Source organism: Magnolia sinica, chromosome 1, assembly GCF_029962835.1.
Source record: "Magnolia sinica isolate HGM2019 chromosome 1, MsV1, whole genome shotgun sequence".
NCBI lineage: Eukaryota > Viridiplantae > Streptophyta > Magnoliopsida > Magnoliales > Magnoliaceae > Magnolia > Magnolia sinica.
The window spans coordinates 101,151,943-101,177,074 of NC_080573.1; the positions used below are offsets into that span (position 1 = coordinate 101,151,943).

At 39.7% G+C, this 25,132-nt stretch overlaps 3 protein-coding genes across 3 annotated transcripts; 1 reads left to right on the plus strand and 2 right to left on the minus strand.

The window, feature by feature from the left end:
• The first annotated feature begins 368 nt into the window (after nucleotides 1-368).
• Nucleotides 369-976, plus strand: LOC131248084 (transcription factor MYB64-like). The gene is made up of 3 exons (XM_058248136.1): nucleotides 369-479; nucleotides 530-642; nucleotides 781-976. The coding sequence occupies exons 1-3, from the start codon at nucleotides 369-371 to the stop codon at nucleotides 974-976; spliced, it is 420 nt and encodes a 139-aa protein (XP_058104119.1).
• Nucleotides 977-15,194: 14,218 nt separating this feature from the next.
• Nucleotides 15,195-15,566, minus strand: LOC131248092 (uncharacterized). Its single transcript, XM_058248149.1, has one exon. It carries the CDS (start codon nucleotides 15,564-15,566, stop codon nucleotides 15,195-15,197), a length of 372 nt encoding a protein of 123 aa, XP_058104132.1.
• Nucleotides 15,567-18,892: 3,326 nt separating this feature from the next.
• Nucleotides 18,893-19,327, minus strand: LOC131248101 (uncharacterized). The gene has a single exon (XM_058248157.1). The coding sequence runs from the start codon at nucleotides 19,325-19,327 to the stop codon at nucleotides 18,893-18,895; it is 435 nt and encodes a 144-aa protein (XP_058104140.1).
• Nucleotides 19,328-25,132: the final 5,805 nt, after the last annotated feature.

Sequence of the window (25,132 nt, forward strand, 5' to 3'; positions counted from 1 at the left end):
GCATGCTAAACTCTCACATAAACCTCAGCTAGATTTTGATGGATTCCCTCCCCGTTTGCATGTCTTTGGTGATGAATGCACACAAATAGCGTAACAAACAGATGCATGCATAGGATATTGCCTGATGGATGGGAACTCAGAGTTGTGTTAAATGAACCTTTTTGTTCCCAATTATGCATATATAGTGAAGTAGGTACCTGATTTTGTTCCAGCCTTCCAGGGTGCACGGATCAAGAGGCATTCTGGTTTGTGAGTTTATGACACTTGTCATAGTTGGATTTCAACTGATAAGAGGTTCTGAAGTTGTGATTCAAGTCTGGAGGCTGATGTAGATATTTTTTTTATCCTACAATCAAATTTGGTGTTCTATGGTTCATGGAGGGTTTGTGGATGCTTGTGCTTACTTCTTGGCACCATCTGAAAGAAAAGAAAAGGATTTAAGTGAAAAGAAGCAAGGGCTGTCAACAGGTCAGGTTCAGGTTGGGTCCTATAGTACTTGTTCCTGACTTAACATCTTACTGGGTCTTAGTCACTTTCGTGCCCGAGTCTCATTCTTAAGGACCCAGACCCAGATCCAATCAGGTTCAGCTGCCCATTGGGTACCCAATGGTTCTTTAAATCTTTTCAGCTATTTAGAGAGCTGTAATTCACTTCCTGCAGTTTTGTCAACTTCGATAACACCTGATACACAAAGTCCATTGGCATATTCGCACTTCCATCTACTATATTTAGGATCATCTACAGAATTTGGATTTGAATTTTTCTTGATTTATTTTCTAGTTGGGTTTTGTTGAATTACGTTCTCTATGGGAAAATTGCAGGTCTGCAAAGGTATGGAAAGGGCTGCAGACTGAGGTGGATAAATTACCCGAGGCCTGATCTTAAGAGAGGCACATTCTTGCAGCAAGAAGAGAACCTGATAATCGAACTTCATACAGTTCTAGGCAACAGGCAACACCTTCGTACGGGTAGCTAGCTGAGCCATTGAAGAGAGGGAGGAGCCTTTGCTTTGCATGTAGCTTGTGTTTGCAAAAGAGCAAGGATTGTAGCTGTAGTGGGTTCCTAGGACTCAAGACAGGAATTGTTGGATTATAGAAGCCTGGAAATGAAATGTTGTATTGAAGTTGGAAATTGGAATTGAAATTGAAATGTGTACTAGATAAGTAGGAAAAGATTAGTGTGAATCATTCTATTGTCTTTTTCTTCTATTTGTATGATTATCTAGCATATAATACGAGTAGATTACATACCCCACTCTCTCTCATACAATAAACAAAGGGGTTTAAAATTGTTCCTGAAATTCCGTCCTAAAATCTGACCGTTGGAAACATTAATAAGCGTTTAAAACCGTTTCTAAAATTGTGCCTAAAGTGTGACCTTTGGCACCAGAACGGTTTAAAACCGTTCCTAAAATTCCGTCTCTAAAAATTGAAACGATACCCAAAACGGTTCTGAACCGTTCCTGTTTTTCTGCAACGCTCATTTAGGAATGGTTTGAAACCATTCCTGAAGAATTTAGGAACGGTTTAAAACCGTTCCTAAATGACGATTTTGGTGTAGTCCTCTCGTCTTCTTCTCTATTCCTTTTCTTCCTTCATACTTCCCTCCATGCAGCCACAACCAGAAGCTTGCTGGACACAATCAGCTCAAAAGGAGAATCAACGAGTCAATGATTCATTCGACTCGGGGAAGACTCAATCCAACCAAACATGGAAACTCAGCAAACTGGAGTTCCTCTCTCTCTCTCTGATGGAAAGCCCCAAATGGGACGCTGGACTCGACCCAAATCATAGTGACTCGTACTGACTCGACTCAACTTGGCACCAAACGGCGTTCGTTCCTTTCTCACTGATCTTCTTCTTTCTGCTTCTCTTTTCATCACTTTATCCTCTCCTTTCTTTTCCTCTGCTGAAGACGTCCAACAATGCATCCCCGAGCCGACCAGACTCAATTCCAGTTGAGCTGAGTCCACCCAGGGCGGCACAAACGGTGCTCTATCCCTCTTTCTTATTCCCTTTACTCTTTCAGAAAAGGTTGCCCTAAAAGTAAGCTATTTATAGTCCCTCTAAAATCGCTTCTAGAACCGTCGAGCACAACTAATCTAGAGATTAGTTACAAATTTCTAATTCATATTAATCGATAACTTTGTTAAACTATAACCACTAATTTCACATTGATTAGTTTGTATGGCCATAATCCACTTGTGTCGATGAGTTCCTGGGATGTTAGCCCCACCTAAGGGTCAGTTTTGATCAAGGATTGATGGCCTAATGCTGATGTGCGGTTTTCCCAGCCGATCGAGGAAGATGACTCACCATCCACGACAGATTTCGAATGAGGGGTTTATCTCGTGATCTGAGGCATCTAGATGGCTTGGATTGGGCCACTGATCATCGTGGGGTCCATATTTTTTATGAGCACCAGGGATTCGATGATTTGGCACGAGATTTTCTCAACTCGCACTGTATCGTTCGAACAATGAGATTTGGTACAAGATCTCATACTGTTATGAAAGAGGCTTCGAGAAGCCCTAAATCTAACACTCAAGAGGCTTTAGGAACTTTCAGAAATGGTTGTGTGGCTGGGATTGAGCTAGCAATCAAAACAATGAGATTCTTTCCATCTCTGGTTCGTTGTGAAAACGCTAAATCGAGGGTTGGTTGGAGGGCTAAGATTGCTTGAACGGATGGTCGAGATAGTCAAGAGCATTCCACTTAGGATTGCCAACTCAGCATCATAGCGCATTTTCGTTTTCAAAAATGCCTTGCGCACAACACACCCGATTGCACTGGAGCTTGTGTCCATGCACGTGTATCCCAACATGTGAAGTTTGCAGGGTTTTGGTTGGCCTTGGGTTCTCTATCAGATGGACAGCTTAGATCATATAGTGGGACTTATCTCGAACCAACTGTGATCGTCCATTTGAAACGAATCAGGGCAGGAAAATAGGGAGATAAACTCTCCTTTTCAGGTCTTGCTCGAGTCAACGCCCGATTGATCACTGGCTATGCATTCCAGTGCATCGCGGGTGTGCACATTCTGTGCGCATGCATAGCCTAAAAGTGGGGTCCACATGATGGTTAGTGCAATCCGCACCGTCCATTCCTTCTGGAGGCAGGTCTAAAGACTTGAGTGGGCCACACCAAGTGATCTTTAGGTTTTTAAATTGTGAATTTCTATCGATCCAATGGTTGGATTATCTATAATCTTATCTCCATGGTTCCTTAGCAAATTCTAAAGGGATTTTAATGGCTTTACGTTATCATATAGTGTTTGATTAAGGGATAGATTCTTAATTTGAGTGTTACGGTCCATTGAATGACAGATTTGATGAATTGGATTCTGATTTTAAGGTCAGGGCCTTCCTTAGTCTATGTTGAACATTTTTAATGGTTTCTGGGGTTGTCTAATCGCAACCTAAAGATTGCTTTTATAATCTGATGGTTGGATTAAGGAAATCAAGTGTTATAGCAATCGACCTAATGTTTCTTTGAACAGTCCTAGTGCATATGTACGGTCTACGTTAAGATTGAATGGTGAGTTTAGTGATCTAGGAGATGGTGTTGATAATGAATGGCTTGATTTATCTCTAACAAGGTTTAATGAATTGATGAAGATTTCTCCTATTGGTCTGATCAGGCTAGAATGTAGGTGATCATTCTATTAATTTAGATTTGTGTTTATGCCAAGTTAGGTTCCCAAAGTAACACCCAAGTACTGAAATGTACAAGGTGTTATAGAAATAAAGAAACAAGGAGGAAGAAACGAGAGGGAAAGTCAGACGTTAATCTAGCTTCCTTTCGATTCAAACGACTTCACAAATTCTCTGATTTGCTGCCAATTTCGGTCCAGGTTCAAAATCCAAATCTCGTTTTCCCTTCCCGAAACCTTTCTCCTCTTTCCACAACGATAGATGTACATATAACAGGATGAACTTAGATACAATCTAGTAGAAACTAAAACTTGACTCTAAGTTCTAACTATTTGGATCCTGTGGAATAGGATAAAGGAAATAGGTTTGATGTTAAGAATCCCCTAGATCAACAACGTTACTAGTAGACGATCGAACAACTCAAGGTGAGGGTTTTCCTTTAAACTTACATTAATTTGAGTTGGTATAATATATTTTATTCCATCACGTGCTTTAAATCCTTCCTGAAATTATTTAATTATCTCTTGGGAATAAAGGTTAAGTTGTGATGTTAATTTTACGTGACCTTTTTGAATTTATGTGAGGGTTTTAACCTTTAAAGCTTACATTAATTTAAGTTGGTATGATTTAATTGTATTTTTTTACATGTTTTTATGTTACTATGATTATCTCCTTGCAATTGCATAATTTACCACCATCAATTGTCTAACCTTTGGAAATTATGGTATAACTTTAATTATGCATGGTCTTTATGAATTTATATAGGCAATGGATACAAGCATTGCCCTTGCCTTTACCAATTTTATTGAGTTAGCCCTTGCTATTCTTCTCTTATTTGGGTTGGCCATTGCCAGTCTCCTCTTTATTGAGTTGGCCATTGCCACTCTCCCCTTTGTTGATTTAGCCATTGCTGCTCTCCTCTTTATTGAGTTGGCCATTGCCACTCTTTTTTCTTTTCTTTTTTTTCAGTTAGTCATCGCTACTCTCCTCTTTATTTTGTTAGTCTTGTGCTATCTACATTTATGGTTTAGGCATATGTCTTGATATTTCAAAACCCACATGATTTAATTTACATTCTCTTTTATGCAATTGATGTGTTAACGGTATCACAACTAGTGATTCAAATATTCTATTATGGACATAATGCGCTCTGGGTAGAGACCATCTTAGTCGACGCGTAATTCTTTGGGTCTGGATTATGGTGCAAAAATCAATGTAAGTAATTCGCAATGCGTGTTACATCACTTCAGGAATTAGATGTCGTAAATAGTTGCTTCATGAACAAATCGTGTCACGTAATTCATTTGACTCATGTATTGTGTTGCCTTGAGGTATTCAAATAAATCCATGGTAGTGTTAGATATGTCGGCGAATCTCCATAGTGTGAGACTGCAGGGCTTGCCAAAGCTTTTCTATGAATTACATTTCATACTATGATGATCACTACGTATGATAAGTCGCACATACTTTGCTAAGCATGCATTCATATATATATTTGTTGCGCATACTAATACCTCTCATAGTAGTAGAGTAAGTGACGCATCAGAACCCTTACTTTATGTTTAAGAATCTCTTGAAATATTGCTAATCTTAAAGGATAACCATCATTATGAGTTGGGCGTTGACCCTCTCCAACAGTACAACTAATGCAGGTGACGTACAAGTTGAGAATCCAGAAGATCAATTCCCGATAGAGGATTTTGCTTAATTGAATAGAAGAATATTTTATGATTATTTTATTTATACTTCCGCTATGCAACTCAGACATTGTAATAAGCTCCCATTGGTTGAGCATTTGACAAATTTATTTAATTATGGAATAATAAATGCATTTGATTTTATTCTTGTAAGACCCGTGTCCTAATCCGTACTGTTCCGTTAGCTTCCGCGGTCCTTCCGGTCAAATTCCGGCAACCTTCGCACCGTATTCGGTGTTTGCGCACGATCCTAAGCCAGGTCCCGCGCACCGACGTCGGCTTGGTCTGAAAGATATATCATAGTGACCGCGTCGTCGCCGCGGTTCCAACGCCGTGACTTGCGCACCGAACCGATACCCAGGCAAGAAGATGCCGATCAGCGTTTATTCCGAAGAAACACCGCGCGTTGCGGATTTCGAGGGAATCTCTACTATTAGTCCCATCAATCAACCATTAAAGCACCCCATACCTCAAGTACATCAACCCATCACCACCTTTTACAAAAGTCCACCATTCTTTCCACCTCACCACTCCTCTTTTCCAAATTTCAACAACAACCATACCTCTTTTTGCCATTTTCAACCCAAACCATCCCCCATCACTCCATCACCCTATCTCTCTCTCTCTCTCCCTTACAAGTCTCTCTCTCATTCAAACTCTCCCATAGCAAGTCCCATACGTATGGTCTTCCCATGGTGAGAGAATTTTATTTGTGAGGTCCACCTTTCCCACCCCTTCATCTCTCATCTCAACCATCCATTTCCCATCTTCCACCATCAAAGGGTAGCCCAAGGAGCCAAGGAAGCCAAGGGAGCAAGAAGATCAAGCGGTGGGTGTTTGGATAGGATAGTTTTTGATGTTTTTAAGATGGGCCAAGTGAGGCCAACCGATCAATGGTTTGGATCTCACATTGGACCCTAAGATGTGGCCGATGGCCCACTTGGATCATCATGATCATTCCATGATGGGGCCATTCTCCATGGACCCCATCATGATGTTTATTTTCTGGTATGTTTAGGGTCATCTAGACCGTTTAATTTGGTGGAGAAGGGATCTCCACCGTTGGATTTAATTTTAATGGGCCACATAAAATGGGACCCACTTGATGTATGATTTAGTGCAAGGGAGGGCCCATAGTGCCGGGGTCCCTCCATCACACGGTCTCACTCTCTATCTCTCGCTCCTTTGTTTTATTTTATTTTATTTTATTTTTGTGATGTTAATGAGATTGTGTGGCCCACTTGAATGGACCCCACCATGTAGTAAGCATTTTATTTGAGTGGGGCCCACCTTATGAGTATAGTACCCACGCCATTCATCAGTGGTGGCCCACCTGAATAGGCCCACCTCAAATTTCAAGACCGTCCAGCGTCCCTGGACGCTGGACGTTTAAATGGAAAAAAAAAAAAAAACACAAATATCATCTTTGTCCCAAGCCTTGGGGTGGTGCACTTGTGTAGACCCCACCTTGATGCATGTATTAAATCCACACCATCCATTCCCTTCCCAAGCTCTTTTTAGCCGTTGACCTGGAAGATGGGATCCATCAGACCTTCAGGCGGGCCATACCGTGGCAAATGGAGGTTTGCACCATTGAAACCTTTCCTAACCCTTTTATATGCTGAAACAGGCCCAATATTGGGCTTGTTTTGACTGTCGCGAGGCATGGGGAGTCATTGGACGGAGCAGATCTGCAAGAGGTGGACCCCACCTACAAATTCCATGGAAAAACGAAAAATCAAAAAAAAAAATAAAAACAGCAGCAGCTGCTGCTGCTGCTGCGTCAGAAGCGCAGCAGGCGCTGCCTGCGCCAGCGTCCGGGCGGACGTTGATGTTTATATGCTGTCTAAACCGTTCATCGGGTGGGCCACTATCTGACGTGGGCCCACCCCAAAAATCAGACTGATCCAAGACTCGGGCGGCCCACATCAAAGGAAACAGTGTGAATTAGTGTCTACCGTTGGAACCCCTTTTTGGGCCCACAGAAGTTTTGGATCAGGGTGAAATTTATTTTCACCCTTCACCTAGGTCTGCTGGACCTTATCAACGGTCCGGATGGAACATAAACATTATGGTGGGCCCCACATGGAGCACACATTGATGTATGTGTTTCATTCCCACCATCCGCCTGGACGGTGGACGTGGAGCCACTGTGATGAGTGCGTGGGCCCACTGTGATGAGTGTGTGGGCCCACTGTGATGTGTGTGTGTGTGTATATATATATATATATATATATAATATTATATTTCATATAATATTTTATGTATTATATATATATATATATATTATATACTATATCTATATTATATACTATATTTATGTATATATATATATTTTTTTTTTACCTATGTTGAGGCCCTTGATTGAGGCCCACCTTGATATATAGGTAAGGCCCACCTCAGTACTTGTGGCCCATGGTTGAGGCCCACTTTGATGTATGTGCAAGGCCCAGGGGTCGAGGCCCATTTGATGTATTATGGGCCCATGGGTCAAGGCCCATTTGAGGTATTAAGGGCCCATGTTTTAAGGCCCATTGAGACATATTGGGGCCTATGGGTTGAGGCCCATTTGATGTGCATTCAGGGCCCATTGGTGTGGCCCATGTGATACACATAAGGCCCATGAGATTTGGCTCATTTGATACGTTCTAAAGCCCACAGTTTATAGTCCATTGCAATGCACATAAGGCCCATTGATGCGGCCCAATGATGTGGCCCACTTGATGAGTACAAGGCCCATATGATATGGCCCATTTGACGTATTTAAGGCCCAATGGGACGTGCCTAAGGTCCATTGCAATGTACGATCCCAACATGATGATGTTCACGTCAGGGCTATGCCTTGGGAGCAATGGTGGTTTGATGTCCACATTGCAAGTATAGTGTGGTTAAATGTCCGCATTATGACTTTCCCTAGGGCCCATTGTTAGGCTCGTGCATGTTATGTGTAGGCCGTCTAGGCCCACCTTCGTTATGCACGTCATCCACCCCATATAACATATTTAAATTCCATGATTCATGATCATATGCATCATATGTATGCTTGATATGAGTGATGACCGATCATAGCATAAGTCTTTGGGTAGATTGTTTAGGGACTCCCGTATAGGGGGTGTTGCCCTACATGAGCGCACGATACGCGCAGGATTGCTGCATGACTGGATAGTGTGATTCATGCATTTTGCATTGTGTGACATGGTTACTATATGCCCTAGCGACATCAGGGTCGTAGCCTCCACATGCATATCATGGTTGACAGATTGGATACCGAAAATCTTGTTCTACATGGGGTGCGATAGATATCCCTGGGTGAAAGTCCCTAAACCCTTATGGTACCAGGAGGTTGCTCCAACGTCTAGACCGAGTGGATGCATGAGCGCTGATTGCCGATTACCAGACGGTTGCGCTTCCCACTGTGTCGTGGTCGGTTGGAAGGGGGTGCGGCCTTACCCGCCCGAGAGTAGGGGGCTATGCTAGGCTGAGTCTTCCCAGCTCGAGGAATGGGTCCGCTATTGACGAGCCGAGCCCGATATTGGCAAGGCGGATAGTGAGGTCTTTTCCACTCACCTTATTGCGCGCGATGGGGCGGCAATCGGCTTGGAGTGTACTAGACCCCAGTGATATTCCCGATTTGAGCCGTATTGACATGTGGACTTAGATGAGGATTTGTATGCTTGACTTGCATTTTGCATTGCATGGCCTTGGTATGGCCGACATCATTCTTTGCACCGCATGGCCTTGGTACGGCTAATGGGATTCTTAGCATTCATCAACATGTTCCGCATTACTCTGATACTGCATGACTACATTATCACCTTGAGCATACACTTTCACCACCCTCTAAGCTTTCTATAAGCTTATGCACGACCGTTGCGTGCAGGTGACGTTGGATCGCAGCAGCGCTGAGGCTTGGACGCGTGGCTGATCTTCTTTTGGAGTTTTGGTCTATCTTCATTGTATTTCCCTTATGCTCATTGTACTTGTAAAGTTTTTGATTATAGTGGAAATGTGATGGAGTTTTTGGTTGTTGTTTGTGGGTTATGCCTTTGGTTATGCTTATTACGAATCAAACGGATGTTAAAAATCCTCCTTGTAGTATCACAGGATCGGAACCTGGCGAATGGGCGCTGGGAGCCGAGAATGGGGTTCTACGGAGGCTGTCGGCGCCAGATTCGGCGATCGGGAATTTTGTGAGCCCGGTTCCCGAGTTTGGGGCGTGACAATTCTTATGGATGATTACCTTTACAAATGTAACTAGATGTGATCTAGATGAGAGGGAATTCAAGGCGAAACCTTGAGACATCCAAATTCTTACGTTATTAACACCTGATTTCCTTAAGTACGAGTATAAACTTTGGCCGTGAAAATTCGAGATGTTACACTAATCCACATCCATCATCCACATATAATAACCATCATTTAACACCATCATTCAGAAATAATCATCTACAACATCTCTGATGAATATAAAGAATACTTCTTCTTTTTTTTTTGCTAAATCCATCCATTTGAGATCTCACGAAAATATGTTCAAAACTTTCAACTTATTAACAATAAATACTTTAAACCATTTTCAACATGAAGTTGTTAGACAATAATAAACTCTTAACATAAACAAAGAAAGTAGCATGAATTTCATCTAAACATGTTAATGGTTCAGCATGTTCAACTCTTCTTCTTCAAGATAGGGCCATTACACTTGTCAATCATCCACTAGTTCAGCCTCTTGTTCTTGAAATTAAGCAACTGTCTCATCTTCCAAAAAATATATATGATTTTTCCATCAATATAACGTCAACTGGCCAAGCCCAATGAGTGAAACCATCATGATTCATGCATGTCATAAATAAAATAGAAAATATATAAATGTTATGGGATGCATAATGCATGAATGCATCAAGTGGGTTGATCAATCTAGTTACTTGAGTTGGATTCCATCAACTGGCATCTCACCTTCCGGGGTAGGCTTCCACATATTATGGACATCCAAGGATGGTCCCTTAAGTCACCTGGTACTGTAAGTACCTACAAGTCTTCCAGGGAGAGCCCTAAGGAAATAACACAAGAATGTTATGCATAGCATGGATAAATGGAAATGATTGATGCATCATATTAATAATTTGTCACATTTGGCATAATGTTCCAGTAATGGCATTTTAACATAGACAGATTTAGCAAAACAGTCATACAAGCAAATATAATGAACACAACAATCAAATGACTACTTTAATTACAATAAAGAGGAAACATGTTGGGATCACTCACCTCTATTTTGGTGATGTGAATTTTGAGATTTCACCCCACTTTCAATCAATCGATAACTACCTAATTATATAACTCAATTAACTCATTGTTTACATATATCCATACCTATATTATCAGTTCACATTTTGTTGATTAAATCCTAACTCAGGGCCACCCATAAGGAGAATTCAACCATTAGATTTGAACTCTCTTAAATCTCATCCACAACACATATAGATAGTTATCTTTTCATGTGGGGTCCACTTGATTAACCAAAGTACTCTGTTTATTTTAATGTTTTAAGATGATTAAGGATTATAATTACTTCATATGGTATAATTAAAATATCAGATTTCTAACTCAAATAGAAAGTTCTAGCGAGTTGTCGATCGATCGAGGTCGATCGACGTTGTCGTCGATCGATCGAGGTTCGATCGAAATTCACTTCGATCAATCAAAATTAATTTGAATTTCCAACACAACTCTCAGGACAATTTTTTATCCCCTTTGATCGATCGAAACTACTTGTTCGATTGATCGAACTGTACCTTCGATTGATCGAATTACCCTGTCAATCAATCGATCTTGTTTCAAAATATGGACTTTGGTTCCTAGACATTTTTTGGGCCGCCTTTGATCAATCGATCGATCTAACGCCACTGGACATAGTCCGGACGATCCAAATCTCACAACTTTTGGTGTTTTCTTATTTTTCTTATTTTTCTTATTTTAAATGATGCATTGATCATATGGGACAGATTTGAACCATCCATTGACTCCTAAAATCTCACATTGGGGATGGATCAATAGATCGTTTAGATTCATACCATCCATGATCTCAACTTTTAAATCTAAGCATACTATATACGATTCCTTCCCTTCATCTTTATGGCCCATCAAATGGTCACATCCACCCACACTTTCTAGATATTAAGTTAGATCTATCCCAAATTATGCATGAATGTTGTGGATCAGATCCAATCCGTCCAATCACCATTTTAAAATCTAAGGTGTAAAACGATATCCACAATTAGATTTGATTGGTGGAATACAACCTACAATCAGATTCATCTAGAAATTAGGGTCTAGGTATCATTTGACCCTCAAGATCAAATGGTCCATACAAAATAGATTTAAGTCCCTTAGATTGGACCACACTGATTTTCTACAAGAAATAACTCTCTTTTGGGTTTTCTGCGAGAGAGAATTCTTTCCTCCGACCTCACCTGCAATCAAGAGTCACAGCGGCATCAATCGATCCCTCCTTTCTCAAGTAAGAGTGTCTCTAACAACTAGCTAAATGACTTGTTTACACTCTTATTCTAAAAATTAAATTTATAACTATTAATTATGACTCTAAGGTGCACCGAAATTCAGGGTTAATACAATACTTATATTGTCCATATGCTATATTTAAATGAGAATTGAAATTGGAATCAAATGTGCTCTACCTTAGGTTATTCGCAAAAGATCAACACATGCGCTCTTCCTTAGGTTATCCCAAAAATATCAGGACATGCACTTGCCTTGTATTATCCCTAAAAGATCAGTATAGGTGTTCTGTCTTGGGTTATGTCACGAACCTAAATCTAGTGTTGGTAATCCATGATTACGGGACACTAAATTTTGGTTGACAACCTCCGTAGAACTCCGATTTTGGGACTTCCAACTCTCACATCCTAAGTCCCATAAGCGGGGCTCTACAAGGAGGATTTCTAAAAGTAAAGACAACAAGCATGTATGTCTCAAAATTTCATCATATTCAACATATATTATTGTGTACGACTGAGCACATCAAGGCAAAAATAAAACATAAACCATGTTACATTTACTATACCTGATGTACATATTCAAGGTATTACAAAAAAAAAATATACGTGATATGTATAAAATAAAAAAGACAACTGAAGTCTGTAGCCTCTACTCCTACAGCTCCTTACTCTCACCTGTAACAAAAAAAAAAAAAAAAAAAGGAAAGCTTGAGCTACTAAGCCCAGTGAGTGCTTGTGTGCAGTGAAAATATATGTTTCATGTCATGCTCCTCTAATGCACATGCTTTCTGGCTTAATAACAATAAAATAAAGATACAATGCCTACTCTTTCAACGTTTTCACAACGTTCCACATGTCGCAATTGGATCACCAGGGTGTAAAACAAAGGTAGGACTCGCATATGATTACGACCCACTTGTGTAGACTTTTCCACCGCGGTCAAATACAAAGGTGGGACTACATAGTTCACGGGCCGAACTAGTTTAACCCACTTGTGTTAGACCTCACTATCTGCTTAATAGCGAAAAGTAATAAGTTGCCTAGCAAAACGATAATGGACAATTTACCAGTTCGTCACACACAACCTATCTTTTCTTGCCCATAAGCAGGTTAGGTCAAACCTCTCAACCAATCGACACACGTCAGTGGGAGTCACTGCCTACTTTGATATTTCGACATTCCAGCGCTCTTTGCTTTCACCCGATCTAAGCATTGGTCGCTCCCAATGGTACCAATCAGGGTTTAGGGACTTTCACCCACGGACCCTCTAATCATGTCCTGTCGAATTACACATTTCCAGTGTGGTGTCCAAATCAAGTTATAAGAAAGTATGTTTCATCGCATTTACAATTACCATATGCATAAGTCCACATACAAGCACAATATATCATGGTTTTCAAGGCAAACATATGACGACCTTCCTCATATGGTCTCCTCATACATTTAAGTTCCACATTTAAATTCCTCATAAGGGTTTCATGTAATACATCATGTATCTAGATGGTTTACATACTCATCATAGACACATCGTGTGTCGCACCATAACCCACTATGATCACCATATCATGATATGAATCATTCACTCTCAAGCATGCAATGATACAACAACTATGAGTCATGCATATGATATGCACATGACTTAGCCAATCTAATTCCAATCCGGGATTTATTCTGCTATAAGACTTCATGCTACAAGCATTCTTTTTCTCAAGAAGTAACTACATTAAAAAGATATAGGATATTTCTTTGAAACAATTTATTAAACAAATAGCTGGCGGATGTAAGGGACAAAGAGAGAACCCATTTGTAAGGGACAAAGAGAGAACCTATTAGAAATACGTATGACTTTCATCTAATCAGCCATTAATAACCTAGTCAACTAACGTAGAAAATCCACTTTCATCTAATCAGCCATAACCTTAAGAAAGTCCAGCAATAACCTAACGAATTTAAATCAGCAAAGCTAGTCTTCTATAGGGTTTTGAAAGAAAATCCAGCAATCTATTAACCCTAAATACAAATCCAGTGAAAACCTAACCCTAAAACAGACAATCCAGCAATTATTTAACCTTAAAACAGAAATTTCATGAAAATTCAGCAAAAACCAAACCCTAAAACAGAAAATCTAGCAATTATTTAACTTTAAAACAGAAATTTCAGCAATCTGCCAACCCTAAATGAAAATCCAACGAAACCTTAACCCTAAAACAGAAAATTCAATAATTATTTAACTTTAAAATAGAAATTTCAGCAATCTTCTAACCCTAAATGAAAATCTAGCGAAACCCTAACTCTAAAACAGAAAATCCAGCAATTCTCTAACCTTAAAACAGAAATTCCAGCGATAGGGTTTTGAAGAAAACCTCAACGTACATATATACGTGCTCCTAATCTATACACTTACCTGGAACTATTAAAGGAGTGACTTGCAATCTCAGCTTCTATTTCCTTTTCTTCTTCTTCTTCTTCTTAACTTCACATTCAACAAGAAAGAGTACTAAAAAATAAAATCCTGCAAGAGGGTTTTCATATGTGTGGACTTGAAATTGGTTTTAAAGGGTTATGGGATGTTTTGTGATGATTTTGAAAAGTTTAAGTGTATAGTAGCAATATAACAATTTTATTTAAGTAGTTTGAACTAACGTATTCTAAGGAGTTTAAAAACATTGAGGTCATTTGAGTATATTTTTTCAAAATATACATGTACATATCTATGCATAACTTACACTCCGGGTGTCCTATGGACATTCCATTTTCGCCATTAGCTCTCTAACTCGACTACGATTACAACGGTTAGGCCCTCGGACCTAACGGATTTTGAAAACTCGATGGTGGGGCTCCGCCAGATAAAATAAGGACATAATTGTCATTTCTCAGATTGTTTAATTTTAAGTCCATATCTTAAATTCAGACATCGGGTTGAAATACAGCTTGCGGCTTGATAACAGAATAATATTATGATCAAGTCAAAACATTCTCGAGGCCAATGGACATATAGTCAACGGCTATCCAGTGTACAAACCAGATTTTGGAGTCACGGGTCTTACAACATTTTCTGTCACGGGTCTTACAACTCTTCCCTCCTTAAAAAATTTTGTCCTCGAAATTTCAAAACATACTCGGTTATAACAGTACAATACAACACTACAACAATAACCATATTATATTTATACGTACCTAGGAATCAAATAGATTAGGGTAACGACTGCGTATCTTTACTTCCCATTCCCAGGTTACTTCTTCTAAAGAATGATAACCTCATTGGAATTTAACTAAGGGAATGACTTTAGTACGAAGAACCTGTTCTTTTCTATCCACGATACAAATTAGCTACTCGATATAAGATGCATCTTCCCAAACTGCTAAGGATTGCCAGTCAATAACAGGTGTTATTATCTTCGGATCACATTTACGAAGCATCGAGACGTGAAAAACATTATGACCTCTAGATAATTGGGGTGGCAAAGCGAGACGATAAGCTACGGTGCCAACTCGTTCAACAATATCAAAGGGCCCTATAAACCTCGGGGCTAGCTTTCCCTTAACATCAAATCGTACTACACCTTTCACTGGTGAAACTCGGAGATATACACGGTCTCCCTCGACAAACTCCAAGCGTTTATGCCGACGATCTACAAAACTCTTCTGCCGACTTTGAGCTGTAAGCATACGTTGTCGAATAAGATCAATCTTTTCAGACATTTTCCGGACAACATCAGGACCTAAAAGACATCGCTCACCAATCTCAGTCCAACAACTTGGGGACCTACAAGGTCTACCATATAACGCCTCATAGGGTGTCATGCCAATAGTAGCATGAAAATTATTATTATATATAAATTCTGCTAACGACAAGTGGTCGTCCCAACTACCAGAGAAATCTAAGGCACATGATCTGAGCATGTCCTCGAGAATCTGGTTAACTCTTTTGGACTGCCCATCTGTTTATGGATGATATGTTGTACTAAATCTTAAAACCGTCCCCATTACTTTTTGAAAACTCTTCCAAAACTTTAATGTAAACCTCGGATCTCGGTCAGATACAATTGACACAGGTACACCATGTAATCTAACAATTTCGTTTACAAACAAAGCTCCAAGCCGATCTGTAGACCAAGATACACATATAGGAAGAAAGTGAGCTGTCTTTGTTAAACGGTCTACAATAACCTATATAGCATCATGTCGACGTAAGGTTCTTGGTAAACCCACAATGAAATCTATAGTTACATGTTCCCACTTCCATACTGGTATCTCCAAAGGTTACAATTCCCCTGCCGGCTTTTGATGTTCTGCCTTTACTCATTTGCAAACATCACACTCTGACACATGCCTATCAACTTCACGTTTCATTCCAGTCCACCAAAATCTCCTTTTCATGTCCTTATACATCTTTGTAGAACCTGGGTGGATAGTAAACTGAGTGCGATGTGCCTCATCCATAAAGGCCTTCTTCAGTTCTACGATATCTGGAACATAATTTGCCCTGAAACCGAAGTCCACCATCCAAACCTATCTGCCACTCTGGTTGACTTTTTCCTATTATCACATCTTTACAAAACAACGCCCATCGATCAAACTATTGGGCTTCTATTACTTAGGATATCAAAGAGGGCTGAATCATCAAGTTTGCTAATTGTACAACTGAGGACTGTAGAGTCACCTCAAAATCAAATTCAGCTATATCCTCTACCATTTTCCACTCTCACATCATCAATTGTGCCACTTGGGCCTGTGGCTAATGACTTAAAGCATCCGCCACCACATTAGCTTTTCATGGGTGGTACTGAAGATCAAAATCATAGTCTTTTATCAATTCCATCCAACGTCTCTGCCTCATATTCAATTCGGCTTGGGAAAAGAGGTATTTCAGGTTCTTATGATCCGAAAAGAGTTTGAATCTAACCCCATACAAGTAATGCCTCCATACTTTGAGGGCATAAACTACCACTGCTAACTCTAGGTCGTGTGCGGGATAATTCTGCTTATGAAGCCTAAGTTGACGAGATGCATATACTACTACCTTGCCCTGTTGCATTAGGGCACACCCCAAACCTATAAGTGAGGCATTTGTATACATAACGAATCCCTCACTCCCAGATGGAAGAGTGAGAATCGGTGTTGTCGTAAGACGAGTTTTTGTTCTGCGAATGCCCACTCACAGGCTCTACTCCAAATAAACATTGCATCCTTTCAAGTTAATCGAGTTAGTGGGGCAGGTATACGAGAAAATCCTTTAACAAAACGTCTGTAATACCCTACTAGACCTAAGAAACTTCGAATCTCAGATGCATTCTTCGACTGTTTCCATTGCAAAACTGCTTCAACCTTAGTTGGATCAATTGAAACTCCATTCTTCGAAACTGTGTGCCCCAAAAATTTTACTTCTTCCTGCTAAAACTCACATTTTTCCAGTTTAGCATATAATTGGTGGGCATGAAGGGTTTGCAACGTCATCTCTAAGTGACACTCATGATCTTTCCTTGTCTTTGAATATATTAAAATATCATCAATAAAAACAACAATAAACTGGTCCAAATAAGGACGGAATACCTCATTCATCAATGCATAAATACTGCAGGTGCATTAGTCAGACCAAATGACATGACTTGAAATTCAAATTGTCCATAACGAGTCACAAAAGCTGTCTTCGGGATATCTTCCTCCTGAACCTGAATCTAATGATACCCAGACCGTAAATCTATCTTTGAGAAATACTGCGCACCACTCAATTGATCGAATAAATCATCTATTCTTGGGAGCAGATACTTGTTTCTAATCGTAACCTTATTAAGTCCTCTATAATCAACACACAACCATAAAGAACCATCCTTCTTCTTTACAAAAAGCACAGGCGCTCCCCAAGGTGAAGTACTCGGGCAAATAAACTCCAACCAAAGTAATTCATCTATCTGCCTTTGCAACTCATGCAACTCTAATAGTGTCATACGATAAGGGGCTCTGGATATAGGGGCAGTGCTAAGGATAAGATCTATTCGAAACTCTATCTGTCTAACAGGTGGTAAACCTAGAATTTCCTGAAAAACATCTAGAAAATCATGTACTACCAATAACTGTTCAATGCATACACCTTTGGACTCATTAAGACAGGACATCAAGGTCTCTATAAATTTATCTTTAGGATCAGCCACAAACTGAAATTGAAGATGGTCAGGTATAGAAAAGGTGACTATCTCAGCAGTACAGTCCAACACTGCATGGTACTTAGATAACCAGTCCATTCCCAAAATCACATCATACTCTAACAACTTCAAAACATAACAATTAATTGGAAGGGCATACTCTGCTATGTAAACAGGACAGTCCTAGCATATAGAACTCAACACCATTCGTTTCCCTAAAGGAGTCAAGAGCTCGAATCCCTTGGTCATCGATGTTCTCGGCAATTTCAACGATTGACAAAAACTATTTGCTATAAATGAATGTGATGCGCCAGAATTAAAAAGGACACGTGCAAAAAGGGATGATACTACAAGTATACCTTTTATGACTCCTCCCTTAGTCTGAGCATCTTTCTTCTGAATTACATAAACACGAGGTTGCGTCGGAAGGGGTAAGGGTTGTTTACCTTGCTGCCGCTGTGACTGTTGTTAAGACTGTTGTTGTTGGGGCCTATATTGTGTCCTATATGGTGGCTTTTGCTGCTGGGGCTGCTGATGTCTAGGTGGTTGATATGGCTGCTGTTTCTGTGGATTGGGACAATCCTTTTTACGGTGCCCTACACCACCACAATTATAATAGGCTCCAAAAAACTGTCGCTGAAGAACAGACGATGATACTGGGGATCTGACATCAGGTCTAGTTACAAACTGTCGTTGAGGAATAGATGGTACTACTGGGGGTCTTACGTCAGGTCTGGCTACATTATCATATCTAACTGTAGGCCTCTTTGGGAATGAAAATGGCTGAAAACTATTGCCACTCTCTGAAATAAATCTCCTCTTCCTTTGTTGATTAGAAGTAGATAGATGCATACTTTGTTGTTGGTTCCAATCAAACTCAAAAAGCTATGCCTTCGCTATTACTCCCTCAAGAGTCGACAACTCAAACCCTCTAACTCGAGATCGCAAACTAGGACGCAAACCATCCTCAAATTTCCTCACCTTTAAATCATCAGTGGCTACTAAATGCGGAGCAAAATGAGATAATTCTATAAAATGAGCCTTATAGTCAGCAACAGACATCTCACCCTGAACCAAAGAATCAAATTCATGTGCTTTCTGATGACGAACAGCTACGGAAAAAAACTTACGATCGAACTGGTCTTTAAATGCATCCCATGTCCATACAAATTTTGGATCTACTAAACGAACAACTGACTTCCACCATTGTTTTGCCTCTCCTTGCAATTGATAAGTCGCTAAGGTAACACATTGCTTGGAAGTACAACCCATAACTTGAAAAAGTTTCTCTATTTCTGACTTCCATAACTCAGCTGCCATAGGATCTGGCTTGTCAGAAAAACAAGGTGGATCTAGACGTCTAAACTCCATAAAAAGAGCACTGGCCCGCTCCTGCGCTGATGTCTCAGGAGTATAACTAGATCACTGCTTTTGATTAGCCATTATAGTTGACATAGTCTGCAACAGTTGTTGAAATTGTGTAGCAGGAATAGGTATAACTGGATCTGGAACAGATTTTGACATAGATTGTGACTTAGACTTGGATTGTACTGGAGGAGTCTGAACAGATTTCGACGTAGATTTTGACTTAGACTTAGGTTGCATTGGAGGAGTCTGAACAGGATTCTTTCTAGGCGGCATTCTATAGATAAAACACCGAATTAGCTTAAAAAGAACTAGGAACAAGTAAACCGATACAATATACACAATAGTAAATAACCATACAACTCCTCTACTTCACAAAACATAAACTAAACAACTTTAACACAACAACATATAGTAAATATATTAGAATTTATGTAGATAGTTCCCAGATCATGCTCTGATACCATTTTCTGTCACGACCCTAAATCTAGTGTTGGTAATCCATGATTACGGGACACCAAATTTTAGTTGATAGCCTCCGTAGAACTCCAATTTTGGGACTTCCAACTCTCACATCCTAAGTCCCATAAGCAGAGCTCTACAAGGAGGATTTCTGAAAGTAAAGACAACAAGCATGTATGTCTCAAAATTTCATCATATTCAACATATATTATTGTGTACAACTGAGCACATCAAGGCAAAAACAAAACATAAACCATGTTATATTTACTATACCTGATGTACATATTAAGGGTATTACAAAAAAAATATATACTGATATGTATAAAACAAAAAAGACAACTCGAGTCTGTATCCTCTACTCCTGCTGCTCCCTACTCTCACCTGTAACAAAAAAAAATAGAAAGAAAAGCTTGAGCTACTAAGCCCAATGAGTGCGTATGTGCAGTGAAAATGCATGTTTCATGTCATACTCCTCTAATGCACATGCTTTCTGTCTCGATAACAATAAAATAAAGATACAATGCCTACTCTTTCAACGTTTCCACAACGTTCCACATGTCACAATTGGATCACCAGGGTCTAAAATAGAGGTGGGACTTGCATATGATTACGACCCACTTGTATAGACTTTTCCTCCGTGGTCAAATACAGAGGTGGGACTACATAGTTCACGGGCCGAACTAGCTTAACCCACTTGTGTTAAACCTCACTATCTGCTTAAGAGCGAGAAGTAATAAGTCGCCTGGCAAAACGATATTGGACAATTTACGAGCTCGTCACAAACAACCTATCTTTGCTTGCCCATAAGTAGGTCAGGTCAAACCTCTCAACCAATCGACACGCGTCGGTGGGTGTCGCTGCCTACTTTGGTATTTCGGCATTCTAACGTTCTGTTCTTCCACCCAATCTAAGCATTGGTCGCTCTCAATGGTACCAATTAGGGTTTAAGGACTTTCACCCATGGACCCTCTAATTATGTCCTGTCGAATTACACATTTCCGGTGTGTTGTCCAACTCAAGTTATGACAAAGTATGTTTCATCACATTTACAATTACCATATGCATAAGTCCACATACAAGCACAATATATCATGGTTTTCAAGGCAACCATAGGACGACCTTCCTCATATGGTCTCCTCATACATTTAAGTTCCACATTTAAATTCCTCATAAGGGTCTCATGTAATACATCATGTATCTAGACGGTTTACATACTCATCATAGACACATCGTGTGTCGCACCACAACCCACTATGATCACCATATCATTATATGAATCATTCACTGTCAAGCATGCAATGATACAACAACTATGAGTCATGCATATGATATGCACATGACTTAGCCAATCTAATTCCAATCTGGGATTTATTCTGCTATAAGACTTCATGCTACAAGCATACTTTTTCTCAAGAAGTAACTGCATTAAAAAGATGTAGGATATTTCTTTGAAACAATTTGTCAATTAGATATCGGGCGGATGTAAGGGACAAAGAGAGAACCCGTTTGTAAGGGACAAAGAGAGAACCCATTAGAAATACGTATGACTTTCATCTAATCAGCAATTAATAACCTAGTCAACTAACGTAGAAAATCCACTTTCATCTAATCAGCCATAACCTTAAGAGAGTCCAGCAATAACTAACGAATTTAAATTAGCAAAGCTAGTCTTCTATAGGGTTTTGAAAGAAAATCTAGCAATCTATTAACCCTAAAAACAAATCCAGCGAAAACCTAACCCTAAAACAGACAATCCAGCAATTATTTAACCCTAAAACAGAAATTTCATGAAAATCCAACAAAAACCTAACCCTAAAACAGAAATCCAGCAATTATTTAACTTTAAAATAGAAATTTCAGCAATCTTCTAACCCTAAATGAAAATCCAGCGAAACCCTAACCCTAAAACAGAAAATCCAGCAATTATTTAACTTTAAAACAGAAATTTCAGCAATCTTCTAATCCTAAATGAAAATCCAACGAAACCCTAACCCGAAAACAGAAAATCCAGCAATTCTCTAACCTTAAAACAGAAATTTTAGTGATAGGGTTTTGAAGAAAACCTCAATGTACACATATACGTGCTCCTAATCTATACACTCACCTGGAACTATCAAAGGAGTGACTTGCAATCTCAGCTTCTATTTCCTTTTCTTCTTCTTCTTCTTTTCAACTTCACATTCAACAAGAAAGAGTGCTGAAAAATAAAATCCTGCAAGAGGGTTTTCATATGTGTGGACTTGAAATTGGTTTTAAAGGGTTATGGGATGTTTTGTGATGATTTTGAAAAGTTTAAGCATATACTAGCAATATAACAATGTTATTTAAGTAGTTGAAACTAACGTATTATAAGGAGTTTAAAAACATCGAGGTCATTTGAGTATATTTTCTCAAAATATACATGTACATATCTATGCATAACTTACACTCCGGGTGTCCCATTGACATGCCGTTTTTGCCATTAGCTCCGTAAATCGACTACGGTTACAACGGTTAGGCTCTCGAACCTAACGGATTTTGAAAACTCGATGGTGGGGCTCCGCCAGATAAAATAAGGACATAATTGTCATTTCTAAGATTGTTTAATTTTAAGTTTATATCTTAAATTCGGACATCGGGTTGAAATACGGCTTACAGCTTGATAACAGAACAACATTATGATCAAGTCAAAACATTCTCGAGGCCAATGGACCTATAGTCAACGACTATCCAGTGTACAAACCAGATTTCGGGGTCACGGGTCTTACAACTATTTTCTGTCACGGGTCTTACAGGTTATCTCTGAAAGATCAACACATACGTTATACCTTGTGTTATTCCTAAAAGATCAGCATAGATGCTTTGCCTTAGATTATCCCTAAAAGATTAACAACAAAGCACTCTATTTTTGTATCCCTAAAAAGATCATGAGTGCCCTGTCCTGATTTACTCCTAAAAGATCACAAGAAGAAATGTTACATATTTAATTTGTTGTTTATAGTATTCATAGCATTCATAATATCCTGCAATCGTAATATCTCATTCATGTATATGTTGTGGTTATGTATTTCCAAAATTAAGTTGGAATTTTCAAATTCTAGGTATGAGATTATCAAATTGAGCTATTATGCTCACTCACACTTTGACAATATTTCACGGTGGAGAGTTTAGTCAGAGTGAAGTGGAGCAAAGATCTAGCCGTTTGCCTAGGCTTAGGTTTTCCTTTTCCAACATATTGTAAAAAATTAAAAATAAAAATAAATAAATAAATAAAAAGAGCATATACTCAAAACTCATAAGTGAGTACAGACAGTTGTAAATAAACATTGTATTAGATGAATTTTTAATTTATTGTGGTATAATTTTTATTAAATTGTAATTATAAATGTTTTAAATTTAAATCATGACTTGAGATTCACTATTGGATTAAATTAACTGAGATACAGGATTTCAGTACGTGACAATAAAAGTGCTACCGATAAGGGGGATGCACAAGGGCAGAACTGAAGGAAGGCATGAGACTTCCATCAAGAAGACGTGACAGGCAATCCTCCTGTAGAGGGACGTGCAACTAGCATCTCTCCATGACTGTGGGCACATGCATATATGGCATGCAAGTGGTGCAGAGGGCGTGTGCCTTAGGAGAGGCCTTGGATTAGGAAGTGGGACTCCCTACAATTATCCCGGCCAGGGGATGCTGCTCAAGCTCACCTATTGTTGGAATTTATACAGATTAATGTATTTCTGTATAATGTGGAAACCAAAAAGTGCAAAATAATCAGAAATCAGGATAGGCTGAAGCACGTCTGAAACGTTGTCCTTAAAGCGTTATTTGCCCCTACTCAAGTGAATTGAGTATGCTGGTAGGTTACAGGCAAATAGCTTCTAGGATACGACGAGCCTGGTGTGGGTCTGCGTTCAGCAAACACGAAGGCCCACCAAATGGAACTCAATTACACACTTTCTGGCAGTATTACAGTATAAAGGAAAAAATTCCAAAAGAAGAAGAAAAGAAGAGAAAAAACTTCTGCGTAGGTCAGTTCAAATCTTCAGCTACTGGTTCAGTTGAACCGTTCTAGACCACACCGCTGGTCTGTTCTTCAAGCTAAGGTTTAAGCCTTGCTATGTTGCTGGAAACACTAGAATATATGAGTGGAGAGGGGCTGGCTGTCTCAGTTCGTATGGGTTTGCTGGAGTGAGTTGAGATGGTTTGGAAACCCATCCAGGTCCTCCTTTTATAGGCTATGGTGGCTAGGGGGTTATGGTCCAGAGACTTAAATTCCATTAAGAAATTTCTGGCTGTTGGAAAACTAGCAGTTTTATGGCCGTTTTCTAACTATTGTGCATGGACCATCAAGCTGCTGCATGCTGACTGTTGTGAGACAACAGCTAGCCGTTTTCTAGTTACAGCTGAACCCTGCACTAATGGCTCAGCTGTTACAGTTTCTGCTCCAACAGCTCTTTTCATTCCCTCTATTTATACTGAGAGATCTCTCTCTCAGTCCTTTAGTCTCTCTACTAACCAGCCACCCGCCATAGCCACTTAGTCGCACCGCGACTCGCACATGTCTCGCTCCGGTTCGCTCAAGGTCGCGAAGGAGCGACCCTCTGCGACACGATGCGGAAGTGCGAAGTGTAAAGTGCGCCACTAGCGCCTCTACAGCCACACTGCCTCACATACCCACGCCCTCGCATCGAGCACGAGTCCGAGCCCGTGACCGAGACCGAGACCGAGACCGAGCCCGAGCCCGTGCCCGTGCCCGTGCCCGTGCCCGAGCCCGAGCGCGAGCGCGCACGCGGGTGTTTCAGTGCTACGCACTAGAACACGCAAGGTCCATAGTCCACGGACTAGGTAGGTAAATATTATAATACTCCACATCCTTCATATAAACCACAGGTTTTTCTCTTCTCTTTTCCATGTGGGACTATTCCCAAAAAACCCGTAGAAAAGTGTTTTTCAAAATAACTTTTTATATTATATTATATTTTATTATTAAAATATTTTTTATTAAAATCAATATTTTTGCAACAATCCCCCACTTGATTTTTATAAAAATATTTTCTCGGTTAAACAATACTACCAGAATAATTTGCTTATATGCATAAAGAAAGATATCTTTCGATTTTAATCTTTTCTTAATGTAAGTATTTCAAAACTCTATCGAAATGACTGGTAGCCGCAGCTTTGAACCAGTTATTCCTAGATAACAGAATTGGAAATACCACACACATATTCGCTATGTGTTTGTTAGAGTTCCCACAATCTTGCTCAGCACAATTAATGGCCATGTACTTATCCTAATTCATGAACGATCCCAA